The 27,024-nt window shown below is 39.0% G+C and overlaps 1 protein-coding gene across 1 annotated transcript in view; it reads left to right on the forward strand.

Annotated features, from left to right (window-relative positions):
• The window catches only part of RGS5 (regulator of G protein signaling 5), a 56,862-nt gene extending 35,973 nt beyond the window's left edge, over nucleotides 1-20,889 (forward strand). Inside the window, exons 3-5 of the mRNA XM_027527148.1 lie at nucleotides 520-581; nucleotides 11,673-11,839; nucleotides 15,656-20,889. Coding sequence (XP_027382949.1) covers nucleotides 520-581; nucleotides 11,673-11,839; nucleotides 15,656-15,817 — 391 coding nt within the window. The 3' untranslated portion in view covers nucleotides 15,818-20,889. The remainder of the gene's footprint in view (nucleotides 1-519; nucleotides 582-11,672; nucleotides 11,840-15,655) is intronic.
• The last annotated feature ends 6,135 nt before the right edge of the window (nucleotides 20,890-27,024 follow it).

Raw genomic sequence — 27,024 nt, forward strand, 5'->3', positions numbered from 1 at the left:
ATAAGCAGATTTCCTTGTAAGCTAGGGAGAAAAGGCATGTTTAAAATGAATAAATCCTGCAAAGATCAGAAAAAAAATGCTCTCTGTGGATTAAATTGGTGTTTAAAGTGTAGCCCTGATGAAGCAGGGAACATGAGTTCAAGACCCATAGTAGGAAAATTGGATTTTACTCAGTTACATTTGGAAAGAAAAGACCACAATTGGAGACCCTGTCATGGGATACCCAAGAATATCAAGACACAGCTTCATGACAAATACACTCTGATTCTGAAAAGGGACAGCCCTAACCACATTGTTCAACAAAGATGAAAATATGCAACATAGATGTAGGAAATCAAACCCAGCTCATCAAACTCACTTGATCAGAATAAAACAACTGTAACTCTCTTTTTCTGAGAATGTCATTAACTATAACATTTCAAAGAAAAGCGGGTCCAAGTCATTGTTGGTGTATGTGGTTAACTTTCTTCTAATGCAGCTTTTTCTGTCTCCTTTTTTCTTTCCTAATGCTTAATTTAGACCCTCGCTGGACGAGGCCCTGCAGTGGCGTGATTCCCTGGACAAGCTCCTGCAGAACAATTGTAAGTTTGGGGAAAAAAGAACAACCGTAAATTTGAATTATTTTTATAAAGGTCAGGGGAAAGAGGCCAAAAAAATGGGCAGCTTTAGGTTGCCACTGCCTTCTTCTCAAATTATGATATTTCTTCAACTTTGGAAGGATGCCAAGGGAGTATGATTATCTAGCTCACCTTGGGAGAATGTGAAAATGAGTTGTCTGGAGGGCTCCTGAGTACAAGTTGTATTCCCATCTGTCCTGCTTACTTGAATGAGCAGAGCCAGTAGTTTGACCTCTGTTCGTCTTAAAATTTTCATCAGTAAAATAGAGACACTTCATCTTCCAGCTTGGGCTCAGAATGGCTTGATATGGATTGGGTGTATCAGTGTACATATCACTAAACTCTGAGGCATGGGTTGGGTGGTATTTCAAATTGCTATTAATTGCTTTTGGAACCAGCCACAGGTTGTTAACCTTTCTGAACCTTATTTTCCTCTTCTGGCAGCATGCCTTTTGTATCTTCATTCAAGACATGACAAAAGCGAAAGCAAGATCTCCTCTCCAAGCTAATACCAACACACCTGAGCACTATTTGCCTTTTCTCAATGCAAAATCCTTACTGACTCCCAAGGTCGGAAGTATCGAGTTTAAATTTCTAGTTCTTAGAATTCTCCATAGTAACTATTATTGCTGGTCTGCAGTCAAACTGCTCTGTTCTCCCCTCCATTTCTATGTGTCATCCCTTTGACGAGAAGATTTTGTATTCGTATCTCTATCAGTTGAAATTCTCCTCTCCCACTAGAGCGAATCTAAGTACTAAATGCCTAGTTTTCCTTGACCATCCAGAATGATTTATGCTCCCTCTGAGTTTGCAGCACAGTTAGTTTGCACATTTTTCCACTACTTGTTATTCACTGCATCGTGCTCTGATCACAGCATCTTCCTCCTATAACAGATTATAAACTCATTGACATCCAGGAGTTAGTCTTTTTCATCTGGATAATTTCACAACAGGAAGTGCACGGTAATACAAAAATCTTGAATCATTCTCCCTAAAACTAGTATTTATGTAAATTATCTAACTCACATTTTTCCATTCTCACTATAAAAATTGAATATGAAACTTTGTTCAATGCTTTGCGAAAATAAGGATTTAAAAAATATTTCCCACGGGACCATCAAGATTCATAGACATAGAATAGGTGGCAAAGAATGTATGAGGAAATGTACACAAACAACATTTTTTGTCTTGTTTTTGGCGAGGTCATCTTCTGCTTACCTGTGATAGAATCAATATCTAATATCTGGAGGCAGAGCACCAAAGTCATTAATTTGAAACTTTCTCAATATTATCAACTTCTGACTTTTAAAAAAATTTACATTATTGAAGTATAGTTCATTTATAATGTTGTGTTACTGCTGTACTACAAAGTGATTCAGTTCAGTTCAGTTCAGTCGCTCAGTCGTGTCCGACTCTTTGCAACCCCATGAATCGCAGCATGCCAGGCCTTCCTGTCAGTCACCAACTCCCGGAGTTCACTCAGACTCATGTCCATCGAGTCAGTGATGCCATCCAGTCATCAAATCCTCTGTCATCCCCTTCTCCTCCTGCCCCCAATCCCTCCCAGCATCAGAGTCTTTTCCAATGAGTCAACTCTTCGCATGAGGTGGACAAAGTACTGGAGTTTCAGCTTTAGCATCATTCCTTCCAAAGAAATCCTAGGGGTGATCTCCTTCAGAATGGACTGGTTGTATCTCCTTGCAGTCCAAGGGACTCTCAGGAGTCTTCTCCAACACCACAGTTCAAAAGCATCAATTCTTTGGTGCTCAGCCTTCTTCACAGTCCAACTCTCACATCCATACATGACCACAGGAAAAACCATAGCCTTGACTAGATGGACTTTTGTTGGCAAAGTACTGTCTCTGCTTTTCAATATGCTATCTAGGTTGGTCATAACTTTTCTTCCAAGGAGTAAGCATCTTTTAATTTCATGGCTGCAGTCACCAACTGTAGTGATTTTGGAGCCCCCAAAAATAAAGTCTGACACTGTTTCCACTGTTTCCCCATCTATTTCCCATGAAGTGATAGGACGGGATGCCATGATCTTAGTTTTCTGAATGTTGAGCTTTAAGCCAACTTTTTCACTCTCCTCTTTCACTTTCATCAAGAGGTTTTTGAGTTCCTCTTCTCTTTCTGCCATAAGGGTGGCGTCATCTGCATATCTGAGGTTATTGACATTTCTCCTGGCAATCTTGATTCCAGCTTGTGCTTCTTCCAGCCCAGCGTTTCTCATGATGTACTCTGCATATGAGTTAAATAAGCAGAGTGACAATATACAGTCTTGACATACTCCTTTTCCTATTTGGAACCAGTCTGTTGTTCCATGTTCAGTTCTAACTTTTGCCTCCTGACCTGCATATAGGTTTCTCAAGAGGCAAGTCAGGTGGTCTGGGATTCCCATCTCTTTCAGAATTTTCCACAGTTTATTGTGATCCACACAGTCAAAGGCTTTGACATAGTCAATAAAGCAGAAATAGATGTTTTTCTGGAACTCTCTTGCTTTTTCCATGATCCAGCAGATGTTGGCTATTTGATCTCTGGTTCCTCTGGCTTTTCTAAAACCAGCCTGAACATCTGGAAGTTCATGCTTCCTGCACTGCTGAAGCCTGGCTTGGAGAATTTTGAGCATTACTTTACTAGCGTGTGAGATGAGTGCAATTGTGCGGTAGTTTGAGCATTCTTTGGCATTGCCTTTCTTTGGGATTGGAATGAAAACTGACCTTTTCCAGTCCTATGGCCATTGCTGCATTTTCCAAATTTGCTGGCATATTGAGTGCAGCACTTTCACAGCATCATCTTTCAGGATTTGAAATAGCTCAACTGAAGTTCTATCACCTCCACTAGATTTGTTTGTAGTGATGCTTTCTAAGGCCCACTTGACTTCACATTCCATGATGTCTGGCTCTGGGTGAGTGATCACACCATCATGATTATCTGGGTCATTAAGCTATTTTTTGTACAGGTCTATGTATTCTTGCCACCTCTTCTTAATATCGTCTGCTTCTGTTAGATCCATACCATTTCTGTCCTTTATCGAGCCCATCTTTGCATGAAATGTTCCCTTGGTATCTCTAATTTTATTGAAGAGGTCTCTAGTCTTTCCCAATCTGTTGTTTTCCTCTATTTCTTTGCATTGATTGCTGGGGAAGGCTTTCTCATCTTCTTGCTATTCTTTGGAATCTGCATTCAGATGCTTATATCTTTCCTTTTCTCCTTTGTGCATATAAAGTGTTCAACAAACATTTATTGAATAACTGGGTTAATGTTGACTTCATTATCCTTCTGGCACACAGAAATTTCATGAAGTCAACTAGGAAAAAAATATTTATGTTTATCAGTTGACTTATTGTGTTACCTGTGGCTTTGGGCCAATACCTGACAAATGAATTATGCATACCCTGGGTACAGATATTTATTGCTACTATCAATAAACAAAATTAGAAGAACTGTTGTCATGTTTTTAAAGCTATTAAGGAGAAAGATATAAATTTATATGCCCATTCACAATCCTTTCAGCCACACTAATCCTTAGGGCCACATGTTTATATATTTCAGGCTTTTAGGAGATAGAGAACTAATAGAATAAGTTAAGCCAGAGGCACTTAGTGTTAACACCTAGCATTTTGGGACTGAAGTTTTTCAGCTTGCAAATAGTTGATTTCCATGGTGTGAGCTTGAGATCCGACATTCTTGCAGTAATGTTTTTTGCCTCTAAAGGGGAAATATGTATATGCATATATATGTGTGTGCAAATGTATATGTAATATTCACATTTTATTTAATTTGATATAATATTTTAAAATTATATATACTATGTATGTGTCTTGAGTATATATGTGTGTGTGTATAATCTTAAGTTCCACATCATTATCTTCTTAAGTAACTAATACTTTTAAGATTTGGACAATTTCCCCAAGTAATAATTGGGAAAACATCTGATAACTGTTCCAGTCGAAAGTCTTTCCTTGAAAGGGTATTTATTCATTCAAACCAGCACAAATAATAAAAAGTGTTTCTGGTGTGGATACAGAGGTCTCAGAGAAATGAAAAAGAGCCAGACCCTACAGGAGGTGGTGCCCTGGGCACGCAGGACAGCCTCTCCCTCCCTGCCTCCGTTTCTCTGTTACACGTTTCTGTCTCCCTCTTCCTTTCTGTCTTTCCCTTTTCCCATCGATCTCTGCTTCTATGACACTATCTCTCTTGCCCCTTTGTCTCTGCTTCTCTCTGTCTATTTCTAAAGAAGGACCAGTGAAATGATAGGCGTGCCCAAGTAATTCTACCCCAACACCATTAGACTAAAAGAGACAGTTTTTGACATATTTCCCCAGACACTAACTTTCATGCATTGTGAATAACTAAGCCAAACTTTGGCAATTCAGTTCTTATGAGATATTCTTTGCATCTGCAAAAACCAATGGTCTATAACCAGAACTATTATGGTTCTGACATTAGCTATGATTGATTCAGAGTAGGTAATAAAGAAAGATACATTTGAAAAACATGCACTAGAAACATGATTCTTTTTGCATGTTTGATAAATTAAATCATTTAACCTCAGAGAGTGTCATGTTTGTTGACTTATGAGGAACATTTGACATTCTCTTGTGCTGATATAGGATATTGATTCTCATCATTGATACAGTCCCTCAAGCCTTCCTTAAATCCATGTTTTACTAAAATTTTTTTGAGTGAAAATGAAATCAATTGGTACCAAACCTTTAAAAAAAGTAAGACCGTTAAGCTGCTACTCAATCTGTTCCACAAGATTATTTTTTTATTTAAGAAAATATTCTTTACTGATATATAATTGATTTACAATACTGTGTTGTGTACAGAATAATTATTTATTTTTTACTGATTATATTAAGCCTATTAAAACCTAATAGGCCTTACCTAATAACCTATTCAAAATCTTTTTTAATTGCCAAGTGTATTTGACTCTGTTCTGAGAAAACACCAATTTCTTATGTTTTCGTCTTCAGTTTTATATACAGAACCATCTGTTTTCTTTTTGAAGGTCCATGGGGCACATAACTGATGCACTGCTTTTTAAATACAAAAACAGATTGCATGTGGGAGTTTAAATGAGACAGTGACATTAAACTCTTCCATGTGACTATTTTTAAGAGCAGAGAAAGAATGAAACATAGCCCAGTAGCCACATAACTTTTATGTGAATCTCTTTGCCCCAGGAATTCCAAAAGGTCAGAACATTTTCTTGAAACATCTTTGAGATTTGGACTCTTGCATGGGGAATGGAATAGCCTGGATTTGGCTCCTCTTTTTGTTTCTGTCTTTGCATTCTCCTCTACTTCTCTTCTTTGATTTCCAATTTTCTCCCTTCTTTTGTCTGGCTGTTCTTTATCATCATCTTACTCACTAGTAGTCACAACTTTCTTTAAAGCAATAGTTATAAAAAAGCAATAGCTTACATTCATTATTCAGTCACTGTTCTATACATTGTGCATATACTAGGTTATCTAATGATTTCAATAATTTTAGCACTTAGATATGCAAACAATTTGTATTTTTCAGAAAAAGCAACCAAGACAGAAAGAGTTTAGGTAACTTGCCCATGAAATAAAATACTGCAGCAATAGCATAATCAGTAAATTTATTTTTCCTTAATGTTTGTGCTCTTCAGTTTTGAGACATAGGAGGAAATTTTTATCTCAGTGAGTCTTATTTTATTCAGTTTGAACCTTTATTAAATATTAGATCCACAGATTTACACTAAGAGGTGGGATACTTTTGAAAGAGGGGCAAAGATAAGTGAAACTCGAATCTTGAACTCAGATAATCAACAGCATTCTGGGAGAAAGAGTCATAGTAGCAAATAATCCCATGGGAAAACAAACAAAAAAAAGTGATCACTTCTCTTACGTGAATCCAGGAAATGTTATTTTCTGAGCTCATTCCCTGTCTAGGATGTCTTGGTAATGTGGTAAATGTTACTGTTGTGGCATCCTGGAATGTATCCTCAGGTCATAAATAACAATGTTTTGGAGGACTAGAATTTTAGCCCTACCTTTTTCAAAGATGTGGAAAGGGTGATTCAGAACGCCTGAATCACTATGTTATGGGGACATGAGGCTAATGAGAGTTAATTTGCCCTACACTTATTCTGTGAAGTTATTGCTTCCTCTGCAGTCTTAGACCTGATAGTGTGGGAGCTCATAAGACTTCATTCATATTGTCATTTCCCAGCAGCTGGAAAGTGCCTGGGAGTTTTCTCATTTAGGCAGAGACTAACTGACACCTTTTGTTCAAGGAACAATAAAAACTTTAAGGATGACAGAGAGAAAACTCAGTCTTTATTTCTTCTTTCAGCATGTACTATTGATTCCTGTGTCACTAAATGATAACACATCAGTTCAGTTCATTCAGTTCAGTCACTCAGTTGTGTCCGACTCTTTGTGACCCCATAGACTGCAGCACAACAGGCTTCCCTGCTCATCACCAACTCCTGGAGCTTGCTCAAACTCATGTCCATCGAGTTGGTGATGACATCCAACTATCTCATCCTCTGTTGTCCCCTCCTCATCCTGCCTTCAATCTTTCCCAGAATCAGGGTCTTTTCCAATGAGTTAGTTCTTTGTATCAGGTGGGCAAAGTATTGGAGTTTCAGCTTCAGCATCAATTCTTCCAGTGAATATTCAGGACTGATTTCCTTTAGTATGAACTGGTTGGATATCCTTGCAGTCCAAGGGACTCTCAAGAGTCTTCTCCAACACCACAGTTCAAGAGCATCAATTCTTCAGTGCTCAGCTTTCTTTAAGGTCCAACTTTCACATCCATACATGACCACTGGAAGAACCATAGCTTTGACTAGACGGACCTTTGCTGGAAAAGTAATGTCACTGCTTTTTAACATGCTGTCTAGGTTGGTCATAACTTTTCTTCCAAGGAGCAAACGTCTTTTAATTTCATGGCTGCAGTCACCATCTGCAGTGATTTTGGAGCCGCCAAAATAAAGTCTGTCACTATTTCCATTTCTTCCCCATCTATTTGCCATGAAGTGATGGGACCAGAAGCCATGATCTAGTTTTCTGATGTTGAGTTTTAAGCCAACTTTTTCACTCTCCTCTTTCACTTTCATCAAGAGGCTCTTTAGTTCTTCTTCACTTTCTGCCATAAGGTTGGTGTCATCTGCATATCTGAGGTTATTGATATTTCTCCCGGCAATCTTGATTCCAGCTTGTGCTTCATCCAGCCCAACGTTTCTCATGATGTACTCTGCATATAAGTTAAATAAGCAATAAACATACTCCTTTCCCGATTTGGAACCAGTCTGTTTTTCCATGTCCAGTTCTAACTGTTGCTTCTTGACCTGCACACAGATTTCTCAGGAGGCAGGTCAGGTGGTCTGGTATTCCCATCGCTTTCAGAATTTTCCACAGTTTGTTATTATCCACACAGTGAAAGGCTTTAATGTAGTCAATGAAGCAGAAGTAGATATATTTCTGAAACTCTCTTGCATTTTTGATGATCCAATGGATGTTGGCAATTGGATCACTGGTTCCTCTGCCTTTTCTAAATCTGAACATCTGGAAGTTCATGGTTCATGTACTGTTGAAGCCTGGTTTGGAGAATTTTGAGCATTACTTTCCTAGTGTGTGAGATGAGTGCAATTGTGTGGTAGTTTGAATATTCTTTGGCACTGCCTTTCTTTGGGATTAGAATGAAAACTGACTGTTTCCAGTCCTGTGGCCACTGCTGAGTTTTCCAAATTTGCTGGCATATTGAGTGCAGCAAATTATTGAGTGCATATGGACTTCCCTGGTGGCTCAGATGGTAAAGCATCTGCCTATAATGCAGGAGACCCAGGTTCGATCCCTGGGTCAGAAAGAAACCCTGGAGAAGGAAATGGCAACCCACTCCAGTATTCTTGCCTGGAAAATCCAATGGATGGAGGAGACTGGTGAGCTACAGTCCATGGGGTCGCAAAGAGTTGGACATGACTGAGCGACATCACTTTCACTTTCACTTTGAGTGCAGCACTTTCACAGCATCATCTTTTAGGATTTGAAATAGCTCAACTGGAATCCAGCACTTCCACTAGCTTTGTTCACAGTGATGCTTCCTAAGGCCCACTTGACTTCACATTCCAGGATGTCTGGCTCTAGGTGAGTGATCACACCATCGTGGTTATCTGGGTCATGAAGATCTTTTTTGTATAGGTTTTCTGTGTATTCTTGCCACCTTTTCTCAATATCTTCTGCTTCTGTTAGGTCCATACCATTTCTGTACTTTATTGAGCCCATCTTTGCATGAAATATTCCCTTGGTATTTCTAATTTTCTTGAGGATATCTCTACTCTTTCCCATTCTGTTGTTTTCTTCTATTTCTTTGCACTGATCACTGAGAAAAGCTTTCTTATCTCTCCTTGCTATTCTTTGGAACTCTGCATTCAAATGGGTATATCTTTCCTTTTCTCCTTTGCCTTTCCTTTCTTGTCTTTTCTCAGCTATTTGTAAGGCCTCCTTGGACAACCATTTTGCCTTTTTGCATTTCTTTTTCTTGGAGATGGTCTTGATCATTGCCTCCTGTACAATGTCACGAACCTCTGTCCATAGTTCTTCAGGCACTCTGTGTATCAGATCTGGTCCCTTGAATCTATTTGTCACTTCCACTGTATAGTTATAAGGGATTTGATTTAAGTCATACCTGAAAGGCTTATGAAATCACATAGTGCTGGAAATATGGGCAGGAGTGAGGGAAAATATATCTGATCTTATTCTGGTGAACATTATTAAGTGGTTTTAAAGCAATTCTTCTAGGTCAGTTATTAGAGAAAATTGTTTATCATACCTACCATCACTCCCCAGTGTATTTTTAGGTGTTGCTCAATTTAAAAAGAAATGTTTTTATATTAACTACAGGGAGAAGGGATTAAAATGCAAAGTTTCTTGTTTGGATCCAGAATTGTCAGTGACTCTAATCCAAGTTAATTATAATTCAGCAATTCTGTTTCTTTAAAACTGAGTGCAATTGCTGGGAACTGTGAGGGATATAAAGACAAAATGTATAGAAGGAAAATTGAAAACTGACAATGCTATATTTCTGGCTTAATCATGATATTTTTTGCATATTGTTTGAAATTGATGTATTGGGCAATGACTAATGAATGAAAGTTAGAATCTATAAAAAGAAGTAGGGAGAAATATTCAAGAAGAATGGAAATAGAAATTAGGTCAAAGGAAGTGAATTCAGTACATGACTATGTTCTCCAAGTAAAACTAATGAATTGTAGAAGTGTTTTCTGATGAGGGACAAGTTAGAGGAAATGTAGACCTTGAGGTTCCAGTCAGTCCAGCCTTCAGCCTGGGAGGCAAACGCCAGGCCAGGCGTGCCTGTAACTCTGATATAGTCTGTGGGGAGCTAAAATTTTCTCTCCTTCCTTTAGAAGTCCACTTACCTTACATAATAAATGTGTGTGGATTCTCTCTCAGTACATACAGATTTGTTAGAATTGGGGTTAAAAAAAGTATCTATCTATTTATCAATTACCTATTTATCTATATCTCTCTATCTAGCTACATATATATCTAACTATCTATCTATATGTCACCTTTAAAAGGAGGAAAATATTGAAGATATAAAATGATTTTTCCTTTGTTCATTTTCATTGCCTTCCTAATTCCTGACCTTGCCTTCAACTTATCTACCACTTTGGAGCTTAGAGCTGCAGAACAAGGTTGCTGCTGCTAAGTCGCTTCAGTCGTGTCCGACTCTGTGCGATCCCATAGATGGAAGCCCACCAGGCTCCCCCGCCCCTGGGATTCTCCAGGCAAGAACACTGGAGTGGGTTGCCATTTCCTTCTCCAATGCATGAAAGTGAAAAGTGAAAAGGAAGTTGCTCAGTTGTGTCCAACTCTTAGCGACCCCATGGACTACAGCCTACCAGGCTCCTCCATCCATAGGATTTTCCAGGCAAAAGTACTGGAGTGGGGTGCCATTGCCTTCTCCGGCAGAACAAGGTTAGAATAAAGAAAAAGAAAACAAAAGGATCAGACCCAAGAATCTCTAATATACATATTTGTATAATATATATATATATATATATATATATATATATATAGGCTTCCTTGGTGGCTCAGACAGTAAAGAATCTGCCCTCAATGCAGAGAGACCTGGGTTTACAAGCTGAAATATATTCTACATGAGCAACGGTACTCTGAAAACAGAACCACAACAGTCATACTTACACTTAATTTAATATGTGTTAAAGACTGATGTTTCACTGATGGGTGTAGTAACTGCTCTACATGTGGGCCCCCTTCATCAGGGCCCTACCACTCCTCCTTCAGGTCTCCTGTCTCACTTTCTCATATAGGCCTTCTCTAAATGTAAAATCAGGTTAGGACCCTTTTACTACTCTTACTATCTTTCATATTGCTTTCTTTTGTTGTGCACACATTTTTTGTATGTGTTTCATCATTTTCTTTTCTACCTCCCCAGAATCTTTCACTGGGGCAAGTAGCATGTCTATTTTACTTACCATAATTCCTGGAACATAGTATTTGTTCCAAAAATCAATTTTAGAAAGAAAAAAACTGAGTAGTTGATACATGAGAGTAAACATTAATATTCCTTACACTACCAAATCAAGTTTTCAGTGTATTTTTTTCTTTTTGGTAACTGGTTAGTATCCAGAATGGCATTAGTGCTCACAATGTTCCTCAATGCTATGTACAGTTAAACTTTCATCACCCAAATACAGACTGTCTGTATTTGAATCCCAGCTCTGCCACTTACCAGCTGGTTAACTAATAGAAAGTTACTTGATCTGTCTGACCTCATTTGTAAAATAGGATATAGCAGTCTCTGCCTCTTAGGTTTGTAATGGTTAACAAATGAGTTAACTTTAGTAAGGTTCTTACGCAAATAACAGAAATGTGTTACAAATAAACCTAGGCTACAACATTGCATATAGTGATAGACAGATGATAGATACAGATATACATATAGATATATACAGATATACAGATAGATACAGATATAGATACAGATCAGATAGAATACATTTCCTCAAATAACCTTTTTCCTTGCTAGATGGACTGGCCAGCTTCAAAAGTTTCCTGAAGTCTGAATTCAGTGAGGAGAATCTTGAGTTCTGGATGGCCTGTGAAGATTACAAGAAGATCAAGTCCCCTGTCAAGATGGCTGAGACAGCAAAGAAAATTTATGAAGAATTCATCCAAGTGGAGGCTCCTAAAGAGGTTGGTCCTGACTGGAAGGTGGGTGAGAGTGGTCAATGGGGGTCAGCTCAACCACTTCCCAGGAAGGATTTCCATCTACAATACATTGGGCAACTAAAGGTAATTCCTATTTGAAAGTGGGCCACCTTTCTTAAACACCTACTGAATGCAAAGGGAGAGCAATACAATCAAGCAGATGTGAACTTGAACTCTGTTTAGACCACTTTCTAAGCAGTATGGGTCTCTCTTAGTAGCATGTAATCACAAATGAGGATAATACAGGTTGTATGATCTTGGGTGAAGTACTCAGTCTCTCTGAACTTAGTTTCTTTCTTTGGGAGAATGAGGATAATGAAGACTATTTTGCAGGATTGTTGTGAGGATGAAATCAAACAGTGGATGTGAAAATACATATCTCAGCATTTGAACAAATTAATGTCTGATAAATGTTTCTATTACTTCACCTTTTCCCCTTTCTCCTTTTCTCCTTCCTTTTCTTTTTTGGTGAAAATTCTCTCTTTTCCATCCCCTTCTCCACCACCCCCTGGTCTCCCCTAGGGCTTTTTCATTTACTCTCTGATCTGGACAAGGTTTCTACTCATGAAAACCAAATGATCACATGGTAACAGTGCTACAGATGTTGGAGGACAATACAATATTAATTAACTCTTAAAGATGTGTGTTGATTTCAAAGAGGTTTTAGGGCAGTTTATCTGCCCTTTCCTATTTGTAAAACTGAATTGAAAAGATTTTTTGTGGAATTCAGGATGGCCTCAGCAAGACCCATTCATCGTGTTTTGGTCAGGTCACTGATTTCACATTGCACACTGTAATCCAATCTGGACATCAAACATTTCATCAAAATTTGGGGTCAGGTACAGAGGTAATCTGAGCAAACCCTTTAGGCAGGCAGTAATTAACTTAAGATGATTTGAGAGAGGGAAACCCTAATATCTTTTTTCTCTCACAGGTGTTCTAGACTCTTGAGGTTCTATCATTTGAGACGTATTCCTTTGGTAATGCATTACTCATCACTGATCCTTTTTAAAGGGCAACTTTATCTGAATGGATTATTATAATCTAATAATCAAATTAGATTATATACCTAATGCCAACAGATGAGCCACCTCCATGACATAGGAGGTGGAGGTGAGGAGCAGAGTATAGAGTACTACTGGTCAAGTTGAGAAAGTGAGAATCCTAGCATGCACCTGGGTTTAGTCTTACTGAGGGAATTTTGGAATCCTCCCTAGATCCCCTCTTCTACCCCTCAGTCTCACACCCCATGCATATGTATTGGCTTTCCCCTACTTCTAATGGCCTTTCTGCTGGCCTGTTCTGTCAGCATGGAACCTCTATTTGTGATGTTACCAAGGACATTAATGTACTGTTAGTATTAAATTTGACACAATTTCCTGACTTTGACTGATTTCCCATTTCCAACCTATCTTCTTACCACCTTCATTCCTCTTCACAGAAGTCTAGGATTTGAGTATATGCAAATGATGGAGATGCATCCAGGCTATTGCTAGCTGCTCTGAGCTCTAGGAAAACATTGTTCTCAAAGTTCCTTACTAGAACACTCATGGGTATCATGAGAATATGAGAAATTAAGAATGGAGTTTCAAAATAAATAAAACCCTTGCTGAGTTACTAGAACACACAAATGATGGCCTTCATTATAAGGACGTTGGGCTCTAATTAAAATAATTTTGGCCTCCATTCTCTGAGTTGAGCATCAGAGGGATGTAAATCCCACTCCTGTTACATAATAAATACTCTGTGAATGTTTGTGAGATGAATGGATGCAGATATACCAACTCCAGACCTTTCTTGACGTATGACTTTGGGCAAGTTTCTAACTAAAGCTTTTTAATTCTCAATTCTCTTTAATTGTAATAATTTCATGTATGTGTGTGGGATGTGTATATATACCTGCTGCTGCTGCTAAGTCGCTTCAGTCGTGTCCGACTCTGTGCGACCCCATAGACGGCAGCCCACCAGGCTCCGCCGTCCCTGAGATTCTCCAGGCAAGAACACTGGAGTGGGTTGCCATTTCCTTCTCCAATGCATGAAAGGGAAAAGTGAAAGTGAAGTCGCTCAGTCGTGTCCGACTCTTAGCGACCCCATGGACTACAGCCTACCAGGCTCCTCTATCCATAGGATTTTCCAGGCAAGAGTACTGGAGTGGGGTGCCATTGTCCTCTCCCATTTATGCATTAGAGAGGTTAAAATATGTATCACTTCTTTAAAAAACATATCAATTCTTTAAAAAATAGGATTAATAGATAGCTTTATAATTGTTAGAGATTTTATAATTTTTAGCTTTAAAATTTTCAACTATTTTGGCTGATGAGCAGTCTGGCTGCTCATCTAGTTCAGTATATATTAAAGAGAAGGAAGAAGCATTGCTTTAGTGTGGCAGGAAGAATAACAGACTGTTCCTCATTAGCTGTTTGTAGGCATATAAATTGACCTCTTTGGATCTTGGAGTCTTCACCTTTGAAGACAGACATCTGACTACCTCACCTTTGAGGCCGTTTCCAGCACAGTCTGTGAAGTCTTCCACCATTCCCGCATAAAACACACAGGTTGCTCTCACCTGTGGAAAGCACGTCATAGCCTCAACTCACTTCGTCCTGGACCTTCGATCACAGACACTCATGTCTGTTTTGGCCTGGCTGTCTCCAGTCACACCTTTGTCCCTGACTCTGACCTAAAGACACTCCATAATTCTTTGAGCCCAGATAGCTTTTCTCAGTATCAAGAAACTTTAGCAGCCCAGGAGAGACCCAAACACTTCCTAATGTTTCAGTTCAGAACCATTGGTTGATTTGGGTTTTGTTTCTTTCTTCTGTACACTCAGGTAAAAGAGTCATTGGAATAACAACATGATAAACAATGATTTCTCTCAAATCATACTCAGGCAAGCCCAGGCAGGCTGTACATTGCACAAGCCCAGGGGACCATTCACATGGACCCTAGCATGAATGATGTCCCTGGGAGTGATACAGTGTAGAATGGCCCTGCATTCAGGCCAAATAAGCCATGATGCCTCCCAACACTCCAGTCTCCTGGGCAAAAGCAACATTGTTGGGCTTTTGAATCTTCTAACTACCCCTTATGATCTTGGGCAAATCGCTTTAAGTCTTCTGCTCCTCAATTGTAAGATGTGGATGTCAGTATTGCCTCTCAGAGTTGTAAGACTCAAGGAGTTCACAGCGCAGGGCTGGTGAAAGTAAAGTTCTCATACTCAATAAATATCAGTTGCTGTTGTTATGAATGTTGTGCTAAAACCACGTGTCTTTGTTTGTTTCAGGAAAAAACCACGTTTCCTTATTCTTCTAGAGACACGCATAAAGTCTTGGATCCCTGATTTCTCTCTCTTCTTTCTCCCCATTAGATGTGAAACCAACTGCTGTGGTAGGAAGACTATGGGATTAGGCAGCAGGATACCTAGATTCAAATTCTGAGTCTCTGCCTTCAAATACATTTATTAGCTCTGTGATCTTGAAGTCCCTATCTATCTGTCTTTCGCCTAGAAAAGGAAAGACTCATTTTTTAGGGTTATTGAGAAGCTTATATGAGGTCTGCCTGAATGAGTTGTTTATTTCTAACACTGGGTGCCTAATACTGGTTAGATCGTAATCTGAGTCATGCATTTGTTGAAGCACCAGCTGCCTTACCCTACTGTATATAAAATAGAAGTGATAAGCTATTCTAATTTCCTATGCCTCTCTTCCCCTCATGCGTTATGTGAGAAACACTTTTCTCCCTACCCCTCCTCAAATCCCACAACCTGGGCTGACTCAGTGATCCCTGTTTTCTGGCTCACAGGTGAATATTGATCACTTCACGAAGGAAATCACAGTGAAGAATTTGGTGGAGCCTTCCCCAAGTAGCTTTGACGTGGCCCAGAAAAGAATCCATGCTCTGATGGAGAAGGATTCGCTGCCTCGCTTTGTGCGCTCTGAATTTTATCAGGAGTTCATCAAGTAGCAATGCAGTCAGGCTGTGAGAATCATCCTGAGAGTTATTTCACCCATAATCACCCTGCACTTTCCAGCAACCCACATATCTTCCTATAGCAGCTTGCTCAAAGAGTCTTAGATGGAAAGCCCCAGGGAGGGTTGCTTACTCTTTTGCCCACATTGTTTTGGATAATTATCTATTGCCCCAATGTCTTCCTTTTCCAGTTTCCCCTTCCTGCCCCTGTTCTCAGTTAAGCTCTACTCTTGTAGGCTGTTGTGAAACTCAGTCCGAACAACAGAAAAACTCTACTTAGGGAAACATAAAGCAGAAATATGATATCATTGAATGTGGTTCCACTTGGTAATGGATTGCCATCTAAATTGGGATGAAAAAGAATATGGACGTGGAAAAACCAATTTCAAGTGAGATTAATTGATCTCATTTGTTGTCTTAATTCTGATCCAGGAAGGCCGCTCATTATTTTCTGAATTTGGTTAGTAAAATGTGGTAGGCATTTTATGAGGCAACCACTATTTGATTTTTTTAAGCAAATACATCATTCAAAACATTGGTCTTCCTTTGAGACCATCTTTGTGTTAACTAGAGATTATAAACAAGAGATACAGCCAAGAATATATTGTGTTTATATAAAATCAATCTGAACACAATCCATGGGGCTTCTTATAATTCCCTCAGACCTTCCCACACATAAAGTTACCAAATTCTGTACTAAATCAGTGACCTGAGATTGCCAATGGACTGCTTTATAAACGTATCTATGCCTCTAAAAGTAGGCCCAAGGTTTCCATTTTCAAATTAGTTAAAATTTGTGTGAGTGCAAAATTCCAAAATTGCTTACTCCAATCATGTAAAACACAAACGTGCTGCTCATTGCAGTGGTCTTCCTCCTCAATATCAAGAGGGCTGTATACTACAAGGGAGAAATCTTGTCAAACCTAAAAGGGGTAGTTGTCCGATGGTGCCATCGGTTTGTTAAGTACATGATGATTATCTTCAAAATAGCTAATTATCTTCAGAAAACTTAATTTGACTAAATGCAGAGACTTTCTAAGTGAGATAGAGTTTTACAGTACCCTGCATTTTGCAAAATGATCTGATCTTCTAGCAACTGCTCATTCCCCTCCTTATTTTGCTCACCATAGTAGTGAATTGTATTATAGTCAAAACACACATTTATACCCCTAACATGCCTTCAGTTCAGTTCAGTCACTCAGTCGTGTCCGACTCTTTGCAACCCCATGAATTGCAGCACGCCAGGCCTCCCTGTCCATCACCAGTACATGCCTTACATATAGCCAATTTTTAGTAGGTTTAAACTTTTAATGCTGTATTTCATTATTATAAGTCTTACTAGCATTTTTTATTATCTTTAGTAGATTTGACTAAGCAATACATAATCTAGTAATAAAGAGACCAACTGTGTATGAGGGTAACTAAGTGAGGATAGTGAGTTAATTAAAAAAGTGATTTTTAAGGGATTAATAAACATCTTAAATGTTTAAGTAGAAGATTACATTGTTTAGTCTTGTATTTCCTCCTTTTGTTTCTTTCTTTCATTTACAAAACTCCTAGTTTCACACATCTGTAACCTATTAATTCAGTTATTCACTAAGAATATTGAAAGTAAAGCAACTATATGACTGTATTCTTGGAGTAAACACTGACTACATTTGTTGGGTTTTTCTTATTTTTGTTATTTCAAAGACTAATGTGCCCTTTCTGAATACTTGCCATTTCAAACTCTGAAAATGGGTTGGAGTGACTGGGTCTAGTGCCAACAGTTGCTAGTCTGGTATGAGTTCATTCATATGTGTCAATATTGCTCACTTCAAAGAAACTCCGTTGTCAAGAGGTTGACAGGCCCAGTCAACATTGAGAGCATGAAAGATAAGTTCTCACCATGTCTATTTGTGTGGGAGTGACAAGCAATTCACAAGAATTCCCAGCATGACCTTTTTCAGCATCTGTCTATGCTGCCCCAAAGGGGTATAAAACCACCAATCCTATACTTGCTCAAGCAGCTAGAAAATGTAAGAACCAAAGAATCTAGGTTTTTTCTGAAATGCTTAAACAGTTTTTTAAATTTTATTTTACTTTTAAACTTGACAGTATTGTGTTAGTTTTGCCAAATATTGAAATGAATCCGCCACAGGTATACATGTGTTCCCCATCCTGAACCCTCCTCCCTCCTCCCTCCCCATACCATCCCTCTGGGTCATCCCAGTGCACCAGCCCCAAGCATCCAGTATCGTGCATCGAACTTTGATGTCATTAAAATTTCAAATCTTTTATTCATATTATTTGAAGTAACCAAATGTTTACAAACACCCAGAGAACTGACTAGAGACTAGAAAGTTCACCAAGATGGTTGATGTTACAAAGACTCAAGCTTACCGTATTCACAAATTGACTGCACATCCTATGTAAGTGGGTAGACTTGTCAGTGGAGGATAAAAAGGGCCTTGCCTTTTCATAAGCTGAAAACACAGGAGGCAGAAAAAGCAGGAAAAGCACCAGGAGCGCAGAGCTGTGAAGGCTACAAGAAGCACGAATGCCTTGCAGTCAACTGGTGACATGTAATATAAATGTAAACATGATTTTAAATTTAAAGCAGGATAAACACACACATCAGACACTCTTCTAAGTAAAAAATTAAAAGGAATATAAATATCACAGCCCCAAATGAAAGAGCAAGCATGTAAACGTCGCCCTAGAAAGTTCTTTGACATATTTTGAGAGTGTTTTTAAACTTAGAAGAGAAAAAACTGAACTACCAAAAATTTCCATGGTAAAACAAACAAAATAGCATTCTTTTAAATTTTGGGAAGTTGGGAAAACTGGGTGATCTTTCCAGGAAAAGAATGTGTAATGTCTGTTTATCACTTCCTTTCCCTCCTCCCCCTCCTCTGCAATCTCCCTAGAGTAAATTGCCCAGTTAAGTATGAAGCTCAGTGGAGGAGCCCTTGGTGCTGATATGTTCCTCCCTGGAGAAAATGTAACACAGTCCTGTGTAGATCTGGGATGTAGAGAGGTGGTCGATGGGAACAGGAGTACATGCTTCTCATCTTTGAGAGAAACCCAAGGTTAGGGAGGCCGGGCAACCCCCACGCCCTGTCTCTCTGCTTGTGTTTGATATAGTTTGAGCTTGGCATCAGATTAGTATCCAAATTTGACCAGAACAAAGAGGAAGACTATCTATTCTGGAATAAGTTAGGAGACTGTGTTCCATGTTTATCTGCTAACTCAGTGCTTGTTCATATGAGCAACCACCAACACACACACAGACACCTTCTGAAATGTAGAACTGATGTGTTTCAGTAATTTTGCTTTCAAATCAGTAGAAGCAAATTTATAAACACATTTTGTGCCCCACTCCCAAAACCACCCATGTGCTCATTCTCTACTGTACAAATTACGCTTTAAGCATATTTCAGGTTTTACTGCATAAAGAGAAGAATTTGTTAAAGAAATTGTTTTTATTTTTGCCTTCTATAGAGCCATTAATTTTGCTTGGTTGTTGTTCTCTGTATACACCCCCTTTCAACAGAGTGGAGTTATTATTATTTCACAAGGTATAACAAATCAATTGGTAAACTAATAAACATTCTTTGTCAGGGATTTTTCAATCTATCTGTCCCATCACAAATTTGATAATTTGAGAATCATTTCAAAGGCTATTTATATTTCAGGGAAATGATTTTTACCCTTGAAATCATTCCTTCTAGTAGTCATTTTCTTTGTTTCCCAGTAATTTAGCAAGTTTGGTACAAATAGGGTCATGAGAAAAGAAAGGGGGGAAAGGAGGAGTGAGAAGTGGTGAAGAAGTAAGTGCCTAAACTTACCTACAAGGTGAGTCCATTCACTAGGAAACATTTAAGAGCAACTCCACTTGATTGAAAATCAAATAACTTTTTGGTGTCACCACCAAGATTTGCAGGAAGGCATTTCTTGAGTAACAATGAAGCTAGATGTGAAACTCCATTTTAAAATCCTAGGGAGTTTGGATTAGATAAAAGAAGAAACACGGAAGCCATCCTTTCCCCAGTGGGTTTGCATGTGCCAGAGAGCAGAGCATGGAGAACTCAGTTTCTAATATCTGAATGTCCAAACCCAAGGGCCAGACAACTCTCTGTAGGTTCTGGACATGAGGTCTTATTAAATCTCGGTTTATGGGTTTTCCAGTCTCTCCATTCTATTAGACAAGTGTGTGTTTAATAGTTGCTTTGGACAAGGCTCCTTAACAATTTAGCAGCCACTCCCTGTGTTAAATGTATTTTCACCCAAACAGGTCATGTGGCAGATCAGAGCAATAAATATTAAAAGAAAGGCTTCCCCCAACATCCTGTAACTGAAAAGATCAAGTCTTCCAACTAAGACACTATTAGCTTTGAATGGAAACTCACAGCAGACAGTAAAGGGAAAAAGACAGATAACCAAACTTTGGAATATTATCCTCACCTCACAGTTTAACAATAATTTTATCTTCTAGTAGAGAAGATAAAAATTCACTCAACATTTACATCTAGTTTGATAAGTCTCTTGTTTTCTCACCTGAGAAAATTTTCCTTTCTCTTTCACACCTATGTCTCCATTTCTCTTCTCCTCTGGCATAAGGATACATTTAAAATAATTGAGTCTAACCACATTTATCTAATAATGAATACAATTAAAGCATTTAACTCCCTATCTAGAAACATGTATAAACTAAGGCATAAACAAAACAGTGGGAAATGTTGCAAATTTTTCCAATGGAGAGGAGTAATCTGGATAATTTTTGCCAAAAGTTCTTTTCATATTACATGTTATTAGAATTTGGGGGACTGAGTTTTTTTTAAGACTGCTACAACTTGCAACTCATCTTCAGGAGACCAGCCTGGAGAAAAGAGTGGAAATGAAAGTTTGGAAATCCATTCATCAGCATGTATCCCATGTTTTTCATTTAGGAACAATTGTGTTTATCTTCAAATTTTGTATCCAACGTGTTGTGTACTCTGTAACTCATACTACTTGATAAAGCACCAAATATGTATCTGTAACCACAATCACATTTATTATATTAAATATGTATCTATATAACAGTCTCTGATTCCTTCTTGACTCCTGAACATTCTGGATGTGAAACTCTCCCTTAAGATGGGCTGCTTTATTCACTATGCTCCTTACAACAACAGGTGGGAATATCCCTCTCCTAATAAACATCAACTGTAATACAGCTTGACATGCAAAACTCAGAAAGAGAGATAGCAAAGTGTCTGATATTCATTAACTGTTCACTACATTCCCTTGGATTCAGATGGCAACAACTTACTGATGTAAGTATTCTCTGTTAGCACTGACTCAGCTCATTATATCATTTGGATCCTGAAATAGTGAGTATATTTATTCCTTTCTCTTCCTGAACTTGTGAAAGATCTAAAATCCATGAGCCACTGCAAACAGCTCAATTCTATGACCTTAGATTTGGTGCTCAGATAGTTTAGGTAATGGGTTCAGATTATACAACTAGCGGGACTGGACTGGGTGAAAGGGGAAATTTGTATGCAGAAAAGGGGCATAAATAAAATGAGTTTACAGAAAGAAACTGATGAGAATTCATGTGAAGGGAGAGTGGGAGAGAGGAGTTGAGAGGTTAGAGAATGCCTGCTTGGTAAGTTCTCATTAACAATTCCAATATAGCAGGTATATTTAATGTAGATGCTTGAATGTAAATATTATCACTCTGAATCATTTCAGTACCATCTATTCTCCGTTTTTTATTGTCATTATCTTGGATGATTTTCTGAGAAGCATTATTAGAGCAAAGATCACTAATACTTTAGTCTCCCCCACAAAGATTAAGTGATGTCTCAGGTCAGTATGTGAATCAGTGGCAGAATAAAGTTTAGAGGTCAGATTGCCTCTCAGATACCTGTCAGTTCACTAGACCAAAGGACCCACATGTCACCCCTCAGAACATTAAGATCGCTGATTCTAATTTGAATAAAACTGGATAAATTCACCCCTGCCCTAGTGGTAGTCCATTCTATCACCTATTAGTGATGTAAGCCATATTCCCCAAGCTATGTGGTCTCCAAAATCTTTTGCTAAGTTTACATTTTCTGAATCAGGAGTATCTTGAAAATTATTTTGCTCACAAACCACTTTCCAAACACCTTTAACTCTTCAGATGGCTCCCCAGTGCCTCAGTGCATTCTACACTTAAATTAGTTTTTATTTGGCAAATTCCTAGTTCAAATTCCATGCTTTTCCACTTTTCAGTCAATTTCTACTTTCTCAAGTGTTTAAATGTATTGAAACAATTAAAAACATGGATTGAAATTGTATTAAACCATCAAGCTTCTGAGGAGGCAGTCTTTGCTCAGTTCTTGGCAGCCAGCCCCACATGGCCAGGCTGCCAGGTCTCTTATTTAACGAGGTCACATTTTCAAAGTACTCTCAGCTTGAGAGAATCCTAGGTGTGAGACAGATAGGCAGGGGTGAGACAGGCAGTCACCTCCTGCAGGTGACTTTGGAAGACTTCATTATATTTTGAAGAAGTGGTGCCTTGTCTGCCACAGGAAGGACCTGTCTGTGACCTATGAGAAATAGATTCCTACCTCAGATTGTACCATTGAAAACATCACAGACACTTAAAGAGGAATTAGAGCCTAGGGGATTCAATGCATAAAGATGAACAGAGGTTGATATTTGCTTATTTCTTTTAACTGAATATATTTTTATTACTTTTTAATTTAGCAGTGAAAGCCATAGTATCTACTTGAGCTTCATTCACAATTCTACTGACCACAAGAACAGGGATTGTTACCCAACTAGTTCTCTTTATCAAACACTCTGCAAGCCAAACATTGGATTCCAAAGTTTGTGGCCAAGGAGTTTATTCTCAAGGCAACTAAGCAATGAAATGAGAAAAGAAGTTGCAGATCTATCTCCTTGAAAGGGAGAGAGTTGGGATATTTATGGGATAAGCAGGGTGATCTTAGGCATGGGGAAAGGTGGCTGGACCTATGGAAAAGATGAAGTAATCAGTGTTCTGCACAGCATATCTTATTTATGTACTTCTGCATATTCAAGATGGAGGTGCTTCTCATGATCTGAGGCTGGAGTTTTCCAGCCCTCTGATGTCACAATGACATTCATCAGACAACTGCACAGGCCCAGTTTTAGGGTCAGTGGCCCCCAACTACCCTTAACTGAGTTGCACTGGACAAGAGCTGACTCCAAATTCCCGAGGCTATATGAAGTTGTGAAAGCATACAATTTAAAGGCTGTGGTGACTGGGGTGGGATGGTGGGACTTCCACTCCCTGGTAGTCCAATGGTTAAGACTTGGCCCTTCCACTGCAGGGGGCATGGGTTCCATCCTTGGTTGCAGAACTAAGATCCCACATGCTTCTTGGTGTGGCTAAAAATAAACTTAAAAAAAAAAAAAAGACAAGGGGCAGGGGAAGCAAAAGAAGGAAAAAATAACCTAAGGTGAGCTTAAAGGCAGTTTACAAGCAGAAGGATTTTTTTAATTTACTTTTTAATTGGAGGAAAATTGGTTTACAATATTGTGTTGGTTTCTGCAATACAACAGCGTGAATCAGTCATCATTATACATACATCCCCTCCCTCGTGGGTCTCCCTCCCCTCTCCCAGTCCCGTCCCTCTAGGTCCTCACAGAACACTAGGCTGGGCTCCCTGGGTTATAAAGCAGCTTCCCACCAGTCACCTGTTTTACACTCGATAGTGTACATACGTCAGTGCTACTCTCTCCATTTATCACTCCCTCTCCTTCCCCCACTGGGTCCACAAGTTCATTCTGCATTTTCATTCCTTCCCTGCAAGTGGATTCATCAGTATTATTTTTCTAGATTTCTATATGTGAGTTTTGGACTCTTTTCAACCCCATGGACTATAGCCCACCAGGCTCCTCTGTCCTTGGAATTTTCCAGGTAAGAAAACTGGAGCGGGTTGCCATTTCCTCCTCTAGGGATCTTCCTGACGTAGGGAGCAAATTTGCCTCTTTTGTATCTCCTGAACTGGCAGGCAAATTCTTTACCTGCTGAGCCATTTGGGAAGCTGGTATATAAACATTAATACACAATATTTGTCTTTTTCTTTCTTAACTTCACTCTGTATAACAGGCTCTAGATTCATCCACCTCACACAGAGGAATTTTAACAAGTATCAGTTGCTCTGCAAGACCAGCTCAAGAATGCCTGTTAACCATCAGATTCTGTCATGTCTATGAGGCATGGTTTCAGGGTGACAAGAAAAATTCAGGTTCAGAAAATGTCAGAACTGGAACAGACATTACAAATCTTCTCTTATGCTCAGGATGAAAGTCCAGTCCCCATAAAAAGGAACACATTTGAGTCAGTTCTAAGGAGGTGGATGAACCTAGAGCCTATTATCCAGAATAAAGTAAGTCAGAGAGAAGAAGACAAATACCATATATTAATATATATATATATATATATGGAATCTAGAAGGATAGTGCCAACAGTCCTATGTGCAGGGCAGCAAAGGAGACACAGATGTAAAGAACAGATTTTGGACTCAGTGGGAGAAGAGGGTGGGATGATTTGAGAGAGTAACATTGAAACATGTGCATTACCATATGTAAAATAGAGAGCCAGTGTGAGTTCCATGTATGATGCAGTGCACACACAGCTGGTGCTCTGTGACAACCTGGAGGAATAGGGTGGGCTGGGAGATGGGAGGGGTGTTCAGGATGGAGGGGACACCTTATACCTATGGCTGACTCATGGTGATGCATGGCAAACACCATCATAATATTGTAAGGCAATTATCCTCCAATTAAAATAAATTAATTTATAAATGTCCAGTCCTCCTCTCTCCACAAAGCTTCCTTTCAGCAGAGATACCAGCAGCTAGGGGGCTGGGAGCAAAAGCACTTGAAGCTCTGGGAGCAGAGGGGGCATCCTCTTGCCTCGTCAGTCAGATCGATGAACTGCCTGGGATAACCAGTCCAGTAACATAGGTCACACACACTAAAAGCCACTCTGCTGTCCTCAGAAATTATTCTTCTCCATCTTTGTGTTAAAGATGAGAAAACTGAGGCCCATTAAGCTGAAATGATTAGTCCAAAGTTATGTGTCTGGATAACGACATACTACTTACAGAGGATCTGGTTCGCATCCTGCGGTGTTTTTCCTTTGAAACAATATTCATGTTATGCCTTATTCACATGTCTATAATAATAGGTGTTCTTAAAGTTACTATCAAAGAACTGCAAGATACTAGAGAAATGGTAGGGTAGGGTTAGTCCAGAAAAACTTCTCAAAATTATAAAGAGTGAAAATGTTAATTGCTCTGTCATATCTGACTCTTGTGACCCTATGGGCCTATAGACTGTCGGGCTCCTTTGTCCATGGGATTCTCCAGACAAGAATACTGGAGTTGTAGCCATTCCCTTCTCTAGGGGATCTTCCCAATCCAGGGACTGAACCTGGGTCTCATGCATTGCAGGCGGATTCTTTATCATATGAGCCACTATACTCCTTTCCATTATCCCTATAATAATTTTCCCAAACAGATATCCTTCATGCTTAACAACTACTCCTTTAACATCTGAATGCAGAGCTCCAAAGAATAGCAAGGAGAGATAAGAAAGCCTTCCTAAGTAATCAATGCAAAGAAATAGAGGAAAACAACAGAATGGGAAAGACTAAAGAACTCTTCAAGAAAATGAGAGATACGAAGAGAATATTTCATGCAAAGATGGGCACAATAAAGGACAGAAATGGTATGGACCTAAGAGAAGCAGAAGATATTAAGAAGAGATTGCAAGAATACACAGAAAAACTATGCAAAAAATATCTTCATGACCCAGATAATCACGATGGGGTGATCACTCACCTAGAGACAGACATCCTGTAGTGCGATGTTAACTGGGCCTTAGGAGACATCACTCTGAACAAAACTAGTGGAAGTGGTGGAATTACAGCTGAGGTATTTCAAATCCTAAAGATGATGCTATTAAACTGCTGTACTCAATATGCCAGCAAATGTGGAAAACTCAGCACTGGAAAAGGTCAGTTTTCATTCCAATCCCAAAGAAAAGCAATGCCAAAGAATGTTCAAGCTACCACACAATTGCAGTCATTTCACACACTAACAAAGTAATGCTCAAAATTCTCCACGTTAGGCTTCAACAGTATGTGAACTGAAAACTTCCAGATGTTTCATTTTGATTTAGAAAAGAGAGAAGAACCAAATTGCCAACATCTGTTGGATCATAGAAAATGCAAGAGAGTTCCAGAAAAACATCTACATCTGCTTCATTGACTACGCTAAAGACTTTGACTGTGTGGACCACAACAAACTGTGGAAAATTATTCAAGAGATGGGACTACCAGACCACCTGACCTGCCTCCTGAGAAACCTGCATGCAGGTCAAGAAGCAACAGTTAGAACTGGACATGGAACAACAGACTGGTTCCAAAATGAGAAAGGAGTGCATCAAGGCTATATGTTGTCACCTGCTTATTTAACTTATATGCAGAGCACATCATGTGAAATGCCAGGCTGAATGAAGCACAAGCTGGAGTCAAGATTGCTGGGAGAGAAATACCAGTAATCTCAGAAATGCAGATGACACTACCCTTAAGGGAGTCCGCCAGACTCCTCTGTCTATGAGATTTTTCAGGCAAGAATACTGGAGTAGATTATCATTTCCTCTTCTAGGGGAATCTTCCTAGCCCAAGGATTGAACCCATGTTTCCTATGTGTCTTGTATTATAGTCAGATTCTTTATCTGCTGAGCTGTTTCAAATACTCAAGTTTTAAAAGCAAATACAAGTTCACTTAGAAACACACCTGAGTTTCCTAGCTTGTCATTTCAAATATTTTAAATTAATAGGTAATGGTATTACATCCTCTCATATGGATGCCTTACACATTGCTTTTACTCTTAAAAATGTGTTGTAACTCTAAAATTTGGCTTGCCACTGCCTTAGAGAAGAGTATCCTGAATCCTTAGCCTAATACACAAAATTCTCCAGACTAGTCAATCTTGGGTGACATCTTGCAGAACTCCAGTTCATCATGCTTCCATATGCTGTAGGCTTATGGGACAGTACGTTCCTCAGATTCTCTCTGTATCACCTAGTTAACTCCTACATGTTTTTAAAGAATTAGAGTAGAGATATCATCTTCCCTGGGAAACTTCCTTTACACCCATCAAAGACATGTCCCTAAAGACTGGAT

This window comes from Bos indicus x Bos taurus, chromosome 3, assembly GCF_003369695.1.
Source record: "Bos indicus x Bos taurus breed Angus x Brahman F1 hybrid chromosome 3, Bos_hybrid_MaternalHap_v2.0, whole genome shotgun sequence".
Classification (NCBI taxonomy): Eukaryota; Metazoa; Chordata; class Mammalia; order Artiodactyla; family Bovidae; genus Bos; species Bos indicus x Bos taurus.